This window comes from Hyperolius riggenbachi, chromosome 5, assembly GCF_040937935.1.
Source record: "Hyperolius riggenbachi isolate aHypRig1 chromosome 5, aHypRig1.pri, whole genome shotgun sequence".
NCBI classification, from domain to species: Eukaryota; Metazoa; Chordata; class Amphibia; order Anura; family Hyperoliidae; genus Hyperolius; species Hyperolius riggenbachi.
The window spans coordinates 431141674-431155744 of record NC_090650.1 but is presented as its reverse complement, the minus strand read 5'-3'; the positions used below and the strand labels follow the sequence as shown (position 1 = coordinate 431155744).

Here is a 14071-nt window from a genome sequence, read left to right as displayed (position 1 = left end):
ATTTCTAAACATTTTACCTTTTTTTATCCTACTGGTGACTGTTTGCTTTTACATTGTACAAGTCCACCCTTGGTGGAGGGCTGATACCCCTTTTTCTGATCTACGGAGAGCGACTTTTTAATCCTGATTGGGGGCAGGTCTAGCAGGTTCACCTGCTTATACAGTGGTTGCCTGAGTGGTAACCCTCATTTGTGAGTATAACGATACTTACGTTTCATTATCTCCTCCATAACCATTACATACTACACTATATTGGGCTCTTGGTGTCCCGTTTTCTGTATCATAAACTGAGGAGTTGGGGTCGGATGATTTTTGTACCAACTCCACAGCCCTGCCTCCAACCCAGCCACCACTGATGGGATATGTATATCTCTACATGTAATTGCACAAGACTGGGTTGATAGATTATGCACTGGATATGCACTTTACATGTTCGTACACAATTGGCAATTCCTCCTGGATTTATTCAGGGACTTGTATGTCGTCTTGTGTACATAGCTTATGACTGGTGTATTCGCTGCTGCAGCAAATGCTGGATTTTACCCATTACACAACCAGCAGTGTCTGAGTGCCTGCCATCCCTGCTGTCTATGAGTCTGAATCCCACCAGAAACAAGCATGCAGCTAATCTTGTCAGACCTGACAATAATGTCAGAAACACCTGATCTGCTGTCTCTGACTAAAAGTATTAAAAGGCAGAGGATCAGCAGGATAGCCAGGCAACTGGTATTGCTTGAAATTAAATAAATATGGCAGCCTCCATATCCCTCTCCCTTCAGGTTCCCTTTAAAGAGAGTCCGACGTGTAAAAAAAAAAAAAAAAAAAAAAAGGTACCTACGTAAGGAGAGGGAAGGCTCTGGGTTCTATACAGCCTTCCCGTTCCTCCTAAGGTTCCCACGTTCCACCGCGATGTCCCCCTGTTAGTAGACATTGACTGATGGGTTAGAGACTGCTCTTTCTTCCGTGGCTGGGGGTTTCATCCGTGTTTTGGAGCTCGAGTGCTCCCAAAGATGGTTCGCTCCATACTGCGCATGCGCAAGTACGCATTCTCTCACATTCGGGATCCTGAAGACGGCCAACGCCTCGCGCAGCAGGGAAGAGAGGGCAGTCTCTGACCCATCGGTGGAACATGGGGACCGTAGGAGGAATGGAAAGACTCTATAGGACCCAGAGCCTTCCCTTTTCTTAGGTGAGTATCTGTTTTTTCTTTTTATTTACACTTCAGACACCCTTTAAAGTGAAACTCGAGGCTAAAGCTTTTCTTATTTTGCACAGCATGTGGATGGGTTAGATGCTCTGTCAGGCTGTTATAGTCTGTGTTACCATTGTGCCGATTATCCCCTCGCTTCCTGTCATGTGACAGCAGCACCAGGGCAGGAGAGTCAGGAGAATTTAAAAAATGTATGGTTGTCATGGGAACAGGTGATACATCTCCAATGAGTACACTTGTTCCAGTGACATCTGTCTGAGGTGGGATTTCCACCCTCTTCTGGGGAATTTGCTCTGACTTCCTGTGAGGTCTGTGAGACAGGAAGTTGTGAGAAATCCTCTCTATGGGTTCACAGACAGAAATATAAAATGGACAAATTACCTTTCCCTCAGTATGAAAAAAAATATCTTGAGTCCTACCAGTATTCTACTTGCTATGCAGCAACATAACCTGTTTATGACACAGCAGTATATTCTATCAGCCCTACATTATATTATCTCCCATCTCCTGGTTGCTTCTCCCACATATCTTTATAGAACCTTTTACTACATGTAATGTAGCATGGAGGGGCTCAGTGAAGGTGGCAGTGAAGGTGTGGAGGTGTCTGATCGGGACACACAGATCATAAAAGGACAACTGCCCCGCCTCATAATCCAGATATATCCGGATTCTATTACTGGAGACATTGCCAGGTAACCGGATACCTTTCCTGTCATGTGTCACTCCACACAGATTATTATACCTCCACAAACACCAGGACTTGTTATTTCCAATTGAAGACTTCTTTCCTCCCCTGTCTATACTGGGGTAACACATTCCTACAAACCAACACTCTGATTTACTGACATCCACTTCCCAGTAATGTCGCCCTGAGGAGAAACTCTGTCTGCTTAAAACCTGAGTGCAATTCTGAAATCTCTCTGGTGTTTGTGGGCGATTCTGCCTGATATCTGACCTGAATACAATTTTCATGTCATCTGATATATGTAGATGATTACTAGCTGTGTTTATATCCAGTAATATGTCTGCAGCCTCCTGTATGAAGCAACCTCCAGTTACCCCGGCTATTATATCAGATAACCCTGTGTGTAATGTGTGTGTGATGAGAGCCACATCCAGATCCCGCCCATCATGTCTCTCTCTGTCCTCCTTATCCCCCTCCTCAGTGTCACACAAGTCACCTGTGTGTGATTCCTGTAAGACAGTCAGTGGGTCAGTCATGTTACACAGCTCCTCAATGTGACACATCTTCCTGGACAGCTCGGCCTTCTTTATTTCCAGCTGCTGAATGAAATCAGCCAATGCCAGAAAAAGCTGCTCCTCCTGCCTGGAAACCTCTCTCAGGACTCTCTTCTCCAGGTCGTCCAGCTGTCTCCTGAGGTCTCTAAACAGGCCAGTGACTCTCTCTGTTACACCAGATGACTTTTTATGGACATTTCTTTTGTTCTCCTGCAGACTCTGGACTTCTTTCTGAGTCTCCTCTGTCTTAGTGATCAGTTCCTGCAGATCATTTCTTAGTTTCTGCTTCTTCTTCTTGCAGGCCTCATCCAGCATCTGCACCTTGTGTCCCTGGTGGTCTCCGGCCAAACTGCAGGACACACAGATACAGGCAGAGTCCACAGTGCAGTAATATTTATACAGTTCTCTATGGACGGAGCATTTCCTGTTCTCCAGGGAAGTGGTGGGGTCACACAAGACGTGTTCTGGTGACTTGCTGTGGACTCTCAGGTGATTGTCACACAGAGAAGCTTCACACAGCAGACAGGACATAACAGCCGGTACAGGAGAGTGAATACAGTAAGTACAGAAGACTCCAGTCTCTTCCTGATCTGGCTGAGCAGAGCGGAAACTCCCCACAATGTTACACAATGTTATGTTCCTCTGCAGTGCCGGCCTTTGCTGAAACCTTTTTCTGCATTCAGGACAGGAATAAACTCCAGTCACCTCCTGTGTATCCAACACCTGATCTATACAGAGCCGGCAGAAGTTGTGCCCACATCTCAGGGTCACAGGATCTGTATAAATGGTCAGACAGATGGAACAGTCCAGCTCCTTCCTCAGATCAGCAGAAGCCATTCCTGACAGCAGAGGAGAGAAATGAGAGTGAAAGTCTGAGAAGTGCAGAAACTAGAGGGAATCTCACACAGGGATGCTCTTCCGAGTAGCTAAGAGTATGTAGCTACTCCGATTCAAAATGTAAATTAAACAGCTGTGCGTATAGGATGCGGGGGGTTAACTTACCCATGTGTCCGGCAGATCCTATGCCTTCCATGCGTGTCACACGTTGCCTTCCATGTCACTCCCACCCTTTCATCTTCAAGCTGGAAGGAGGAAGCGTGTGTGTGACATGGAGCGCGACGTGTGAAGCGATTGGAAGGCATAGGATCACATGGGTAAGTTAACCTCCCACCTCCCACGGTCACAGCTGTTTCATTTACATTTCCAAGAGCAATCCCCCTAGTCTCACATTTCTTGAACACGGTGTGGTGGAAATAACCTCCAAGTCTCTCTGTATAGCAAACATACACTAAGCCTTAAAGGGAAACTTAACTGAATGGGGGTAAAGAGTTTCACTGACCTGGGGCTATTACCAGCCCCCTGCAGAAGTCCTGTGCCCTCGGAGCCGCTCTGGAATCCTCTGGTCCCCCGCTGTCACTTAGTTTCGTTTTTGACGACTCACCAGTCAGCCGGCTGCCATGCGTATTATTGGACGCATTCCCTACTGCAATTAGCGCTGTTGCGGACCGCAACGCGTCCAAAAATACGCGTTGCCGCATTCCGCATGTGTAGATATTTTTGTACGCGTTGCGGTCCGCAACAGCGCTAATTGCAGTAGAGAATGCGTCCAATAATACGCATAGCGGCCGGCCGACTGGTGAGTCGTCAAAAACGAAACTAAGTGACAGCGGGGGACCGGAGGACTCCAGAGCGGCTCCGAGGGCACAGGACTGCTGCAGGGGGCTGGTAATAGCCCCAGGTAATTGAAACTCTTTACCCCCGTTCAGTTAAGGTTCCCTTTAAGGAACAAAAAACTTCTTAAACTTTAAAAGGGACCCTAAGTTCCTTTAAAAATGTGCACTTACCTGGGGCTTCCTCTAGCCCACCGTAGGCACCCGGCATCCTCCTGGCTCCTCTTCCGGTTCCACTGTTGGCTCTGTTAATTGGAGACTTCGACTTGAAGTTGCCAGTATGCGTCCCCGCTGCACACGCTATGCGTCATCACTTCGCCCAGCGCGAGGGTCCAATGCATGCTTGGTTCTCTAACTGTGAAGCCGGTGTGATGACACATAGCGTGCGCGGCCGGGACGCGTACTGGCGACTTCAAGCCAAAGTTGACAACTAACGGAGCTGCCAGCAGGACCAGGAGAAGAGACAGGAGGAAACCGGGGGACCTTGGGGGCTAGAGGAAGCCCCAGGTAAGTGCAAATTAAAAGGAGCTCAACAGCCCTTTAAGGTGGCCATACATCAGACGACTTGGTGGCCGATCAACCATCCAATGCGATTATTTTAATTGAACCAGATGAAAATTGGTGCTGCCAAGTGCACGTGCGATCGACAAGGCGCCAAATTGGCTGAATGAATCGCTCGGACATACTGCAAGTTGGGCTGTCGTGGTCGGTTGGGTGTGGTGAGCAATATCGGGATGAGTGACAAATGCAACGAACCCCACCGACGCTGTTTCCCCTAATAATCAATGTCCCCCCCAGTGCTCTATACATTACCTCTCTATGTCCGCTGCTAGCTTCATGCGGACTCCAGGTGCCATCTTCCATCCTACGTGGTTGACGGCATACACTTGGGCGTGTGTAACGTCACACACGCATCCATGTTATTTCGGCACCCACAAGAGGCACGTGTATGGACAGAAGAGAACAGCGCCCGAAGGCAGCGGCGGACGCAGCCACGTAATGTATAGACTGGGCAGGGGTGGGGGGCACTGAATAATAGGTGTGGGGGACAGCATCAGGCTGGCGAGGTGGCGGATGCAGATACATGTGGTGAGTGGGCAGGCAACAGAACTTTCTCCTGTTATCTTAATCACTTCAGATCTCGGGTTTTTACGTGTTTAGAATTTTGGCATTTTGGCTGTGTCACTATTGATGCAGCAATAACATTTTATTACTTATGCCATGAAAATAATGTGATTTTTTTTTCAGGACATTGGAGTCAACTTATAAAAGGCTGTGCGAAATAAATACTGCATTCGGTATTTTAGACTTTGTGTGCTAATTGACAAAAATTTTCACAGGTGCGGTAGCAGTTCAGTAAATTACCGAAGCCCATTGACAAAAAAACTTGTCCATAACAGCAGAAGAGAGTGGAGTGTCTCTGTGTTGTTACAAGCTGTTCCGTGCAGTGAGAGCATTACAATAGTAAGAGGCATCCCAGACATCCCTTTAGATGTACGTTTTGTTATATTGCCTCTGCTTGCTCTGAATCTGCTCTGAATTTGTCTATTAGTCTTTCTTAACATTCTATTTAATTGCCACAGCTTACATTAACTTCCAAGTAACTTTACACATGCCATGCTTGGGTGATTTTCCCCACTAGCTCCTACACATCTTCAAACAGGAAACAAAGAGGTTAAACAGCCTAAGGTATTCAGGGGAAGCCTGTTTTGTTCTGTTCTCGCTCTACTGCTAGCCTGGGGGGTTTAAAAGCTTGTCCCGCCTGAGAAGGCTGTGGGTCCTATCAGATTCCATTATTCAGACTTGCAGGAGAACAGGGGCTGTTTCTATTGGCTCCCTGCCTCATGTCAGTCACATTTTTCACTGCTTCTGCTTGTGAGTCACGCTCCCGACACAGTCTCCGCTCTCTTTTCACCACTTCAAAGCAGACGGTATTGTTTTGTGGATTTACTGCATGTTGTATGCTTTATGGATTGACATTTACTGAAATGTTTAGGTAATTACCACACAAGTCAGTAATTTACCTCACTGCTCGGTAATTTCAGCTTTCCATGCAGTAACATTCTTGATGAATTGATATTTTCCTAAGTGCTCAGTAAAGTCAGCTGTTTTCTGCATTACCGAATGCGGTAATGCTTTATGAAATTGACCCCAATGTAGGATTTCTTTCGGTAATATTTTTTTTCAAATACCGCTTATCTTTACTTCCATTCTATCAGAAAAATTAGGCATGAACACAAAAATTACACTTTTCACGTTTCCCCCATAATTTTCCCATAGAAAGTGCCACAGTTGTAAAACACCTCAGAATACATTATTTGGCTCGTCCTGGTTAAACCCGATACCATATATGCCATGAGTCGATTACTCTTAAGGCCAAATTTAGATGACACATTGAGTTAATTATGTAGTTGTTAATTATTTGTAGAAAAAAAAACAATTTTTTTATGTGACACGGTCACTTTAACTTTAGAGAAAAAAAGCCTTATAAAGCTTTTCTTTTTCAACTTTATGACTGACTAGCAAATAGTGTGCCCACCAGGCATAGGCAGGTTGCATGATGGAAAGAATATGTTTGTGTATAGAAATAGTAGAAGGAAACACAAATTGCAGTTTTTAGCGTATGAGCAGCACAGAGGTGTATGGGCAGCACAGAGGTGTAGTGTATAGGCAGCCCAGAGGCGTAGTGTACGGGCAGCACAGAGGCGTAGTGTACGGGCAGCACAGAGGTGTATGGGCAGCGCAGAGGTGTAGTGTACGGGCAGCACAGAGGTGTAGTGTAAGGGCAGCGCAGAAGTGTAGTGTAAGGGAAGCACAAAGGTGTAGTGTATGGGCAGCGCAGAGGTGTAGTGTATGGGCAGCGCAGAGGTGTATGGACAGCACAGAGGTGTAGTGTAAAGGCAGCACAGAGGTGTAGTGTACGGCCAGCACAGTGGTGTACTGTATGAGCAGCATAGAGGTGTAGGGTATGGCCAGCACAGAGATGTAGTGTAAGGGCAGCACAGAGGTGTAGTGTACGGGCAGCACAGAGGTGTACGGGCAGCACAGAGGTGTAGTTTACGGGCAGCACAGAGGTGTAGTGTACGGGCAGCACAGAGGTGTAGTGTACGGGCAGCACAGAGGTGTAGTGTACGGGCAGCACAGAGGTGTAGTGTACGGGCAGCACAGAGGTGTAGGGGCGCCCAGAGGTGTATTGTACGGGCAGCACAGAGGATGTAGTATACGGGCAGCACAGAGGATGTAGTGTATGGGCGGCACAGAGGTGTAGTGTACGGGCAGCACAGAGGTGTAGTGTACGGGCAGCACAGAGGTGTAGTGTACGGGCAGCACAGAGGTGTAGTGTACGGGCAGCACAGAGGTGTAGTGTACGGGCAGCACAGAGGTGTAGTGTACGGGCAGCACAGAGGTGTAGTGTACGGGCAGCACAGAGGTGTAGTGTACGGGCAGCACAGAGGATGTAGTGTACGGGCAGCACATAGGTGTAGTGTACGGGCAGCACAGAGGATGTAGTGTATGGGCGGCACAGAGGTGTAGTGTACGGGCAGAACAGAGGTGTAGTGTACGGGCAGCACAGAGGTGTAGTGTACGGGCAGCACAGAGGTGTAGTGTACGGGCAGCACAGAGGTGTAGTGTACGGGCAGCACAGAGGTGTAGTGTACGGGCAGCACAGAGGTGTAGTGTACGGGCAGCACAGAGGTGTAGTGTACGGGCAGCACAGAGGATGTAGTGTATGGGCGGCACAGAGGTGTAGTGTACGGGCAGCACAGAGGTGTAGTGTACGGGCAGCACAGAGGTGTAGTGTACGGGCAGCACAGAGGATGTAGTATACGGGCAGCACATAGGTGTAGTGTACGGGCAGCACAGAGGATGTAGTGTATGGGCGGCACAGAGGTGTAGTGTACGGGCAGAACAGAGGTGTAGTGTACGGGCAGCACAGAGGTGTAGTGTACGGGCAGCACAGAGGTGTAGTGTACGGGCAGCACAGAGGTGTAGTGTACGGGCAGCACAGAGGTGTAGTGTACGGGCAGCACAGAGGTGTAGTGTACGGGCAGCACAGAGGTGTAGTGTACGGGCAGCACAGAAGATGTACGGGCAGCACAGAGGTGCTCCCCCCTCCCCCCCCCCCCCCCCCCCAAAGCATACTGGTAAGTTAATGGCCTTAAGGTGGCCACACATAATACACTTTTTAAAAATATGTGTTCAATTCAAGAATAGCAATCAATTTTTCAGACTGATTGTAACAATTCAAAAATCTGACCAATGTACCACACACCTATGTCCAATTGTTCCCCTATTATGAAAAAAATAATTGAAAGCTCAGAAAAAATTGAATGGAACTGTACATCAAGTAATTGACAATCCATCACACACCATGCAATTCTTGATAAAGCTGGTCTGAAATTGCCAACATCTCCAAAGATTGAAAAAAGCAATTTGATCAGAAAACAAAGAAAAGCTCTCGATTTCTCGGTACAACCGAAATTGTCGAATTGGGGACAAATTAGATCTTTTAATTGTATGGTGTGTGGCCACCTTTAGACTACAATAAGAACAGTCTACTATGGCTATGGTAGGGATTAGATTGTGAGCTCCTTTGACAGTTAGTGACCTGACAACAATTAGTAACAGTATGTCCGCAACACTAAACAATGTTAATAGGAGTGTGCAAGGGCTCAAAAAACATATACAAAGTTCAAGGACAGAAAGCCCATAAAGATAGCACCACTCTAATGAAATAGTAACATTTATTCAAAAAGTGTATAGCATTAATACAAAATATGACATCTTTGAGTTTCAAAAAAGATAAAAACAATTAAAACCGACCATATGGTCCAAAATGGTAACAGCTGCTCCCAGGGTTATTGATATAGCAGCCCTTGCTGGTTTGCACATTATTTCTTATTTAGGTATTGCTCCATTACTATATATACATATATTTTTTTGCACTTGCTATTTACACTATTGTATGTGGATGTATATATTTATATGTTTTTCTTGCTGAACCCGGGATCACCCTTGTGTGTGCTCTGATTAGATGCACACTGAGGCGATCATATAGGCATAATTTTGTGCCATATCTGTGATTATGAGCAGCGCTACTTAAAAACAGACTAGTGCCTACCTGCAAAAGAGTGCAAGCCCCACTTGTGGAGTCGAATACACACCGAGCATACACATGACCTGTTTACCACTAGAGGAGGATGTTGGTTTCCTGTAACAGCTTGCATGCAACCTATTAAGTACTCGTCCCTCCCACTGCGAAGAAGTCAATCCTCCGTGGGAGGGGCCTAACACTAGCTAAATCCTAACCTATGTATATGCATAGCCTGGGTGCGCTACCAAGTAAAATTGAAAAATCGAAAATTGCGCAAAAGGTGGATCAGCGCAACACCAGGCCGCCTCCGAATGGCCTCCAATCAGAGATGCGCTGAGCCCCCCCAGGAACTACAAACGCACCTTGAACCCAAACAGCTCTGCATATACACCAAAAGCATGGCTGTTAAGTGGGAGCAGCTGACCAAAAACGAATTAAATTAGTACATAGCAAGGAAATGAGCAGCGCTACTTAAAAACAGACTAGTGCCTACCTGCAAAAGAGTGCAAGCCCCACTTGTGGAGTCGAATACACACCGAGCATACACATGACCTGTCTACCACTGGAGGAGGAAGTTGGTTTCCTGTAACAGCTTGCATGCAACCTATTAAGTACTCGTCCCTCCCACTGCGAAGAAGTCAATCCTCCATGGGAGGGGCCTAACACTAACTAAATCCTAACCTATGTATATGCATAGCCTGGGTGCGCTTCGCAGTGGGAGGGACGAGTACTTAATAGGTTGCATGCAAGCTGTTACAGGAAACCAACATCCTCCTCCAGTGGTAGACAGGTCATGTGTATGCTCGGTGTGTATTTGACTCCACAAGTGGGGCTTGCACTCTTTTGCAGGTAGGCACTAGTCTGTTTTTAAGTAGCGCTGCTCATTTTCTTGCTATGTACTAATTTAATTTGTTTTTGGTCAGCTGCTCCCACTTAACAGCCATGCTTTTGGTGTATATGCAGAGCTTCTGTTTGGGTTCAAGGTGCGTTTGTAGTTCCTGGGGGGGCTCAGCGCATCTCTGATTGGAGGCCATTCGGAGGCGGCCTGGTGTTGCGCTGATCCACCTTTTGCGCAATTTTCGATTTTTCAATTTTACTTGGTAGCGCACCCAGGCTATGCATATACATAGGTTAGGATTTAGTTAGTGTTAGGCCCCTCCCATGGAGGATTGACTTCTTCGCAGTGGGAGGGATGAGTACTTAATAGGTTGCATGCAAGCTGTTACAGGAAACCAACATCCTCCAGTGGTAGACAGGTCATGTGTATGCTCGGTGTGTATTCGACTCCACAAGTGGGGCTTGCACTCTTTTGCAGGTAGGCACTAGTCTGTTTTTAAGTAGCTCTGCTCATTTCCTTGCTATGTACTAATTTAATTCGTTTTTGGTCAGCTGCTCCCACTTAACAGCCATGCTTTTGGTGTATATGCAGAGCTTCTGTTTGGGTTCAAGGTGCGTTTGTAGTTCCTGGGGGGGCTCAGCGCATCTCTGATTGGAGGCCATTCAGAGGCGGCCTGGTGTTGCGCTGATCCACCTTTTGCGCATATCTGTGATTATATTTATATGGTGGATTGTACCTTTGATTTGCTCAAAGACATGATTGTATGCAGTTGTTACCATTTTGGACCATATGGTCGGTTTTAATTGTTTTTATCTTTTTTGAAACTCAAAGATGTCATATTTTGTATCAATGCTATATATTTTTTGAATAAATGTTACTATTTCATTAGAGTGGTGCTATCTTTATGGGCTTTCTGTCCTTGACCTGACAACAATTGCTCAAAAAATGCTAAAATGTCCAGTGAAAAATTTGCATTCATCAGTATAAAAAAATCGGCAGCACAAAACTCTAGCGCTAATCATTTTACGCATGTAAGTGTGAATGGGCCCTTATGCAGGGGTCACACCTAGGGCCCGTTTCCGCTGACTGCGAATTCACAATGTGAATATTTGCACTGAAACTGTAAGCAATGCATGTCAATGGGGTCATTTCCACTGAATGTGAATTTGCCATTGCGGTGCAGACAAAATATGGATTGCGTTTTGCAGACTTCGGCGCCATGCATCCGTTTCCCGTACAATGATTGGCAGCCACAGCCGGATCTCCGCATTAACAGTCACAGAAAATGCAGAAATCCGCATGCAGAAAAACGGAAGCAGAATGCACCAAGCTAATGGAAACAGGGCCTAAACTCAGCGTAATGCATGCGGAGAAGCATGTATGATAGATAGCCAATGGTGCATCTTCCGGACGAGATTTGGGTGCAGCCGGCGCCACCATAGGCCGTAATAGGAAATACAGCTATAGCGGTGTAACTTCGGCACCGTCAGAAGATTGAGCAGAAGTTACATTTTAAAATACTGTAATTCCGCCGCCAGCAATACCTCGAAGCCGAATTATATCATTCCCCAATCCCCACTATCCACGTGCACCTGGAGGGGGAATAGTGATTAAAGTTGCCGGGACTTGTGCAGCAGCAGGATAAGCCATATACTGGCTGTATCCTGCGCCCATGTCTCCGAGCAGCAATTACATATCTATGCCTTCCGGAGGCCTGGAGCGAGGATTGATAAATACAGTATTATCTCGTTATGATAAACTCCGGTATAGTAAACATTTGGGTATAGTAAACTAAAAAAAAAACTTTTTGGCTCTGACGAAGCGGGTTTTTATTTGCGAAACGGCCGTCAGGCCATATACACTGCAATTTATGTTGGGATTGTTATGAGGGGCCTTTTACACTGAGGTGGTGTATTGCGGTATTTTTGCCGCACCCCACCGCAGGGCAATGAAAGTCTATGGGGACTTTCCTACGGATGCGATGTGAAAGAAGTGACTTTTCGCCGCATCCCCGACGCTAGGATAACTCTATGTTACTGTGCGGTTCTGCGGTGGCCCAGAAGTCATGTGAGTCGATGGCGACATGTGTGTAAACCCGCTGCAAGTTTTACATGTCGCACATGCACAGTAGCATATTTTAGGAATGCGCTTTTGCGCACATGATCGCTTCGGCCACAGGAAATGAGCGTCACTTCCTGCTTGGCCGGCTGCCAGACGGGGATTACCGCGTACTAACCCAGTAATCCCCGAAGGCCTGTTTTTGACCCGCAGCGCTACTTCGGTAATCCCGAAGGCCAGTTTTTGGCGGTGTGGTACGGCCCAGGGCTGCAACGCACCGCTAATCTCCAGTGTGAACCCGGCCTCAAGGAGACGTTGAACTTATCCTCGTGATTGGGGACAGGAATCTTTTGCTCTCCTACTCTCAGTATCCATACCTCCCAACTTTTTGAGACGAGAAAGAGGGACACTTAAACCACGCCCCTGCCACACCCCTGATCACACCTCATCACACCCCTAGTCACGCATACCATAAAGATTTCATAGGAAAAATATTTTGATTTATAATTCAAACCACACCAGTCTTTTCTATCCTGGTTCATTTTCCTTCATATTAACAATTTAAAATTAGTAACTTATTAATTTAAAGGATGGGAATAAAGTTTAGAGTCAAACACATTTTTAGTAGAGGAATATATATATTAACATAGAAAGAGGGACACAGTCCTGAAAGAGGGACAAATGAAAAAGACAGAGGGACTGTCCCTCCAAAAGAGCAACCATTGGGAACTATGCAGTATCAAATTTACAAGGTACATAGTCGTGTCTCTGACTGTCCTCAGCTCACAATCTAATACTGAGAACCTTTCAGGACACCCCTTCCCCTGAAAATCCTGGGTGTGCCCCGGCCACAGAGAGTGCTGAGTCCATGAAAGCTTACTGCAGCCTTACACTGCCAGATGTGGGAGAGGTAATGGAAACACTATAATATTTTACATTAATATGGTAGACAGACTATTCAGTCCTATTCACACACAATCCAGCACTAAGTATAATAAACATTGCAGCAGAGAGACCCCCACCTGTTCAGCACACTCAGGATAATGGGGGCTCCTCCTGGCTGCTGATCACACACAGCTCCCTCTCCCAGCTACCAGGGGACACAGGCAAGGCTGCTGCAGGCTCAGAGAATCCGCGGGAGAATGGAGGGGTGGGGCTGGTCACATGACTGTGTGGTGGAGGCTCAGAGCAACACAGCCTCCCAAAAGTGTCCTCAGCGCAGCAGGCTGTGGTCTCCTCCTGTCTATATGTATGACTGTTGTGCTGGTCTACAGCAAGATGGCTGCCACTGCTGATACTAGCAGACAAGGCAGAGTGTTCTCTAGTGACAGCCTGAAGGAAGGACCAGTGGGCCACACACTAATGCTAGATACACACCATACAATTTTCTGTTAGATTCTTCTGTTAGATTTACCTACAACATGGAAAAAAGCTATCTGGCAGGTAAATCTAAAAGAGAAAATCTAACAGAAAATTGTATGGTGTGTACCTAGCATAACAGGCACAGTTGCCAACTGTCAGTATGTTTACAGACAGCAATAAAAAAAGTAAAGAAATCATGACTGCTGATGACTTCTTTGATAACTTTGAGGTATCCATTAAAAAACTCTCTCTAAGGGCCCATTCACACTAGATGCGCTTTTCTGAGCGTTTTGAGATTATTGGTTTTTTTTTAAATCGCTCCCATTCACTTTTATTAAAATCAAGGAAAAATCACCGTGATTTTTCGTGTACACGATTAAAAAATCATGGCAATTTTTCCACGATTTTTACCGCGATTTTAATGAAAGTGAATGGGAGCAATTTTTAAAAATAATTCAATCGCAAAAAGCTCAGAAAAGCGCTTCTAGTGTGAATGAGCCCTAATGGCTCGTTCACACTAAGGCCTTGTTCACATTGCGTTCTGTTTGCTTGTCCGTCCGCGGTGGGCTGTTTTTGAGGCGTCTTTTTTTTCCAATTCC

At 46.3% G+C, this 14071-nt stretch overlaps 1 protein-coding gene across 2 annotated transcripts in view; it reads right to left on the bottom strand.

Moving 5' to 3' along the window:
- Nucleotides 1–1215: 1215 nt before the first annotated feature.
- LOC137519214 (E3 ubiquitin-protein ligase TRIM11-like) overlaps nt 1216–14071 on the bottom strand; it is a 138291-nt gene continuing 125435 nt past the window's right edge. The window contains exons 1-2 of one of the 2 annotated variants that reach the window (XM_068238074.1): nt 13133–13252; nt 1216–3288 (exon numbers count right to left, since the gene is read on the bottom strand). In XM_068238074.1, the coding sequence (XP_068094175.1) occupies nt 1694–3286 (1593 nt within the window). In that variant the 5' untranslated portion in view covers nt 3287–3288; nt 13133–13252 and the 3' untranslated portion in view covers nt 1216–1693. Of the gene's footprint in view, nt 3289–13132; nt 13253–14071 lie in introns of those variants that run through there. The other variant, XM_068238075.1, reaches the window with a different exon arrangement.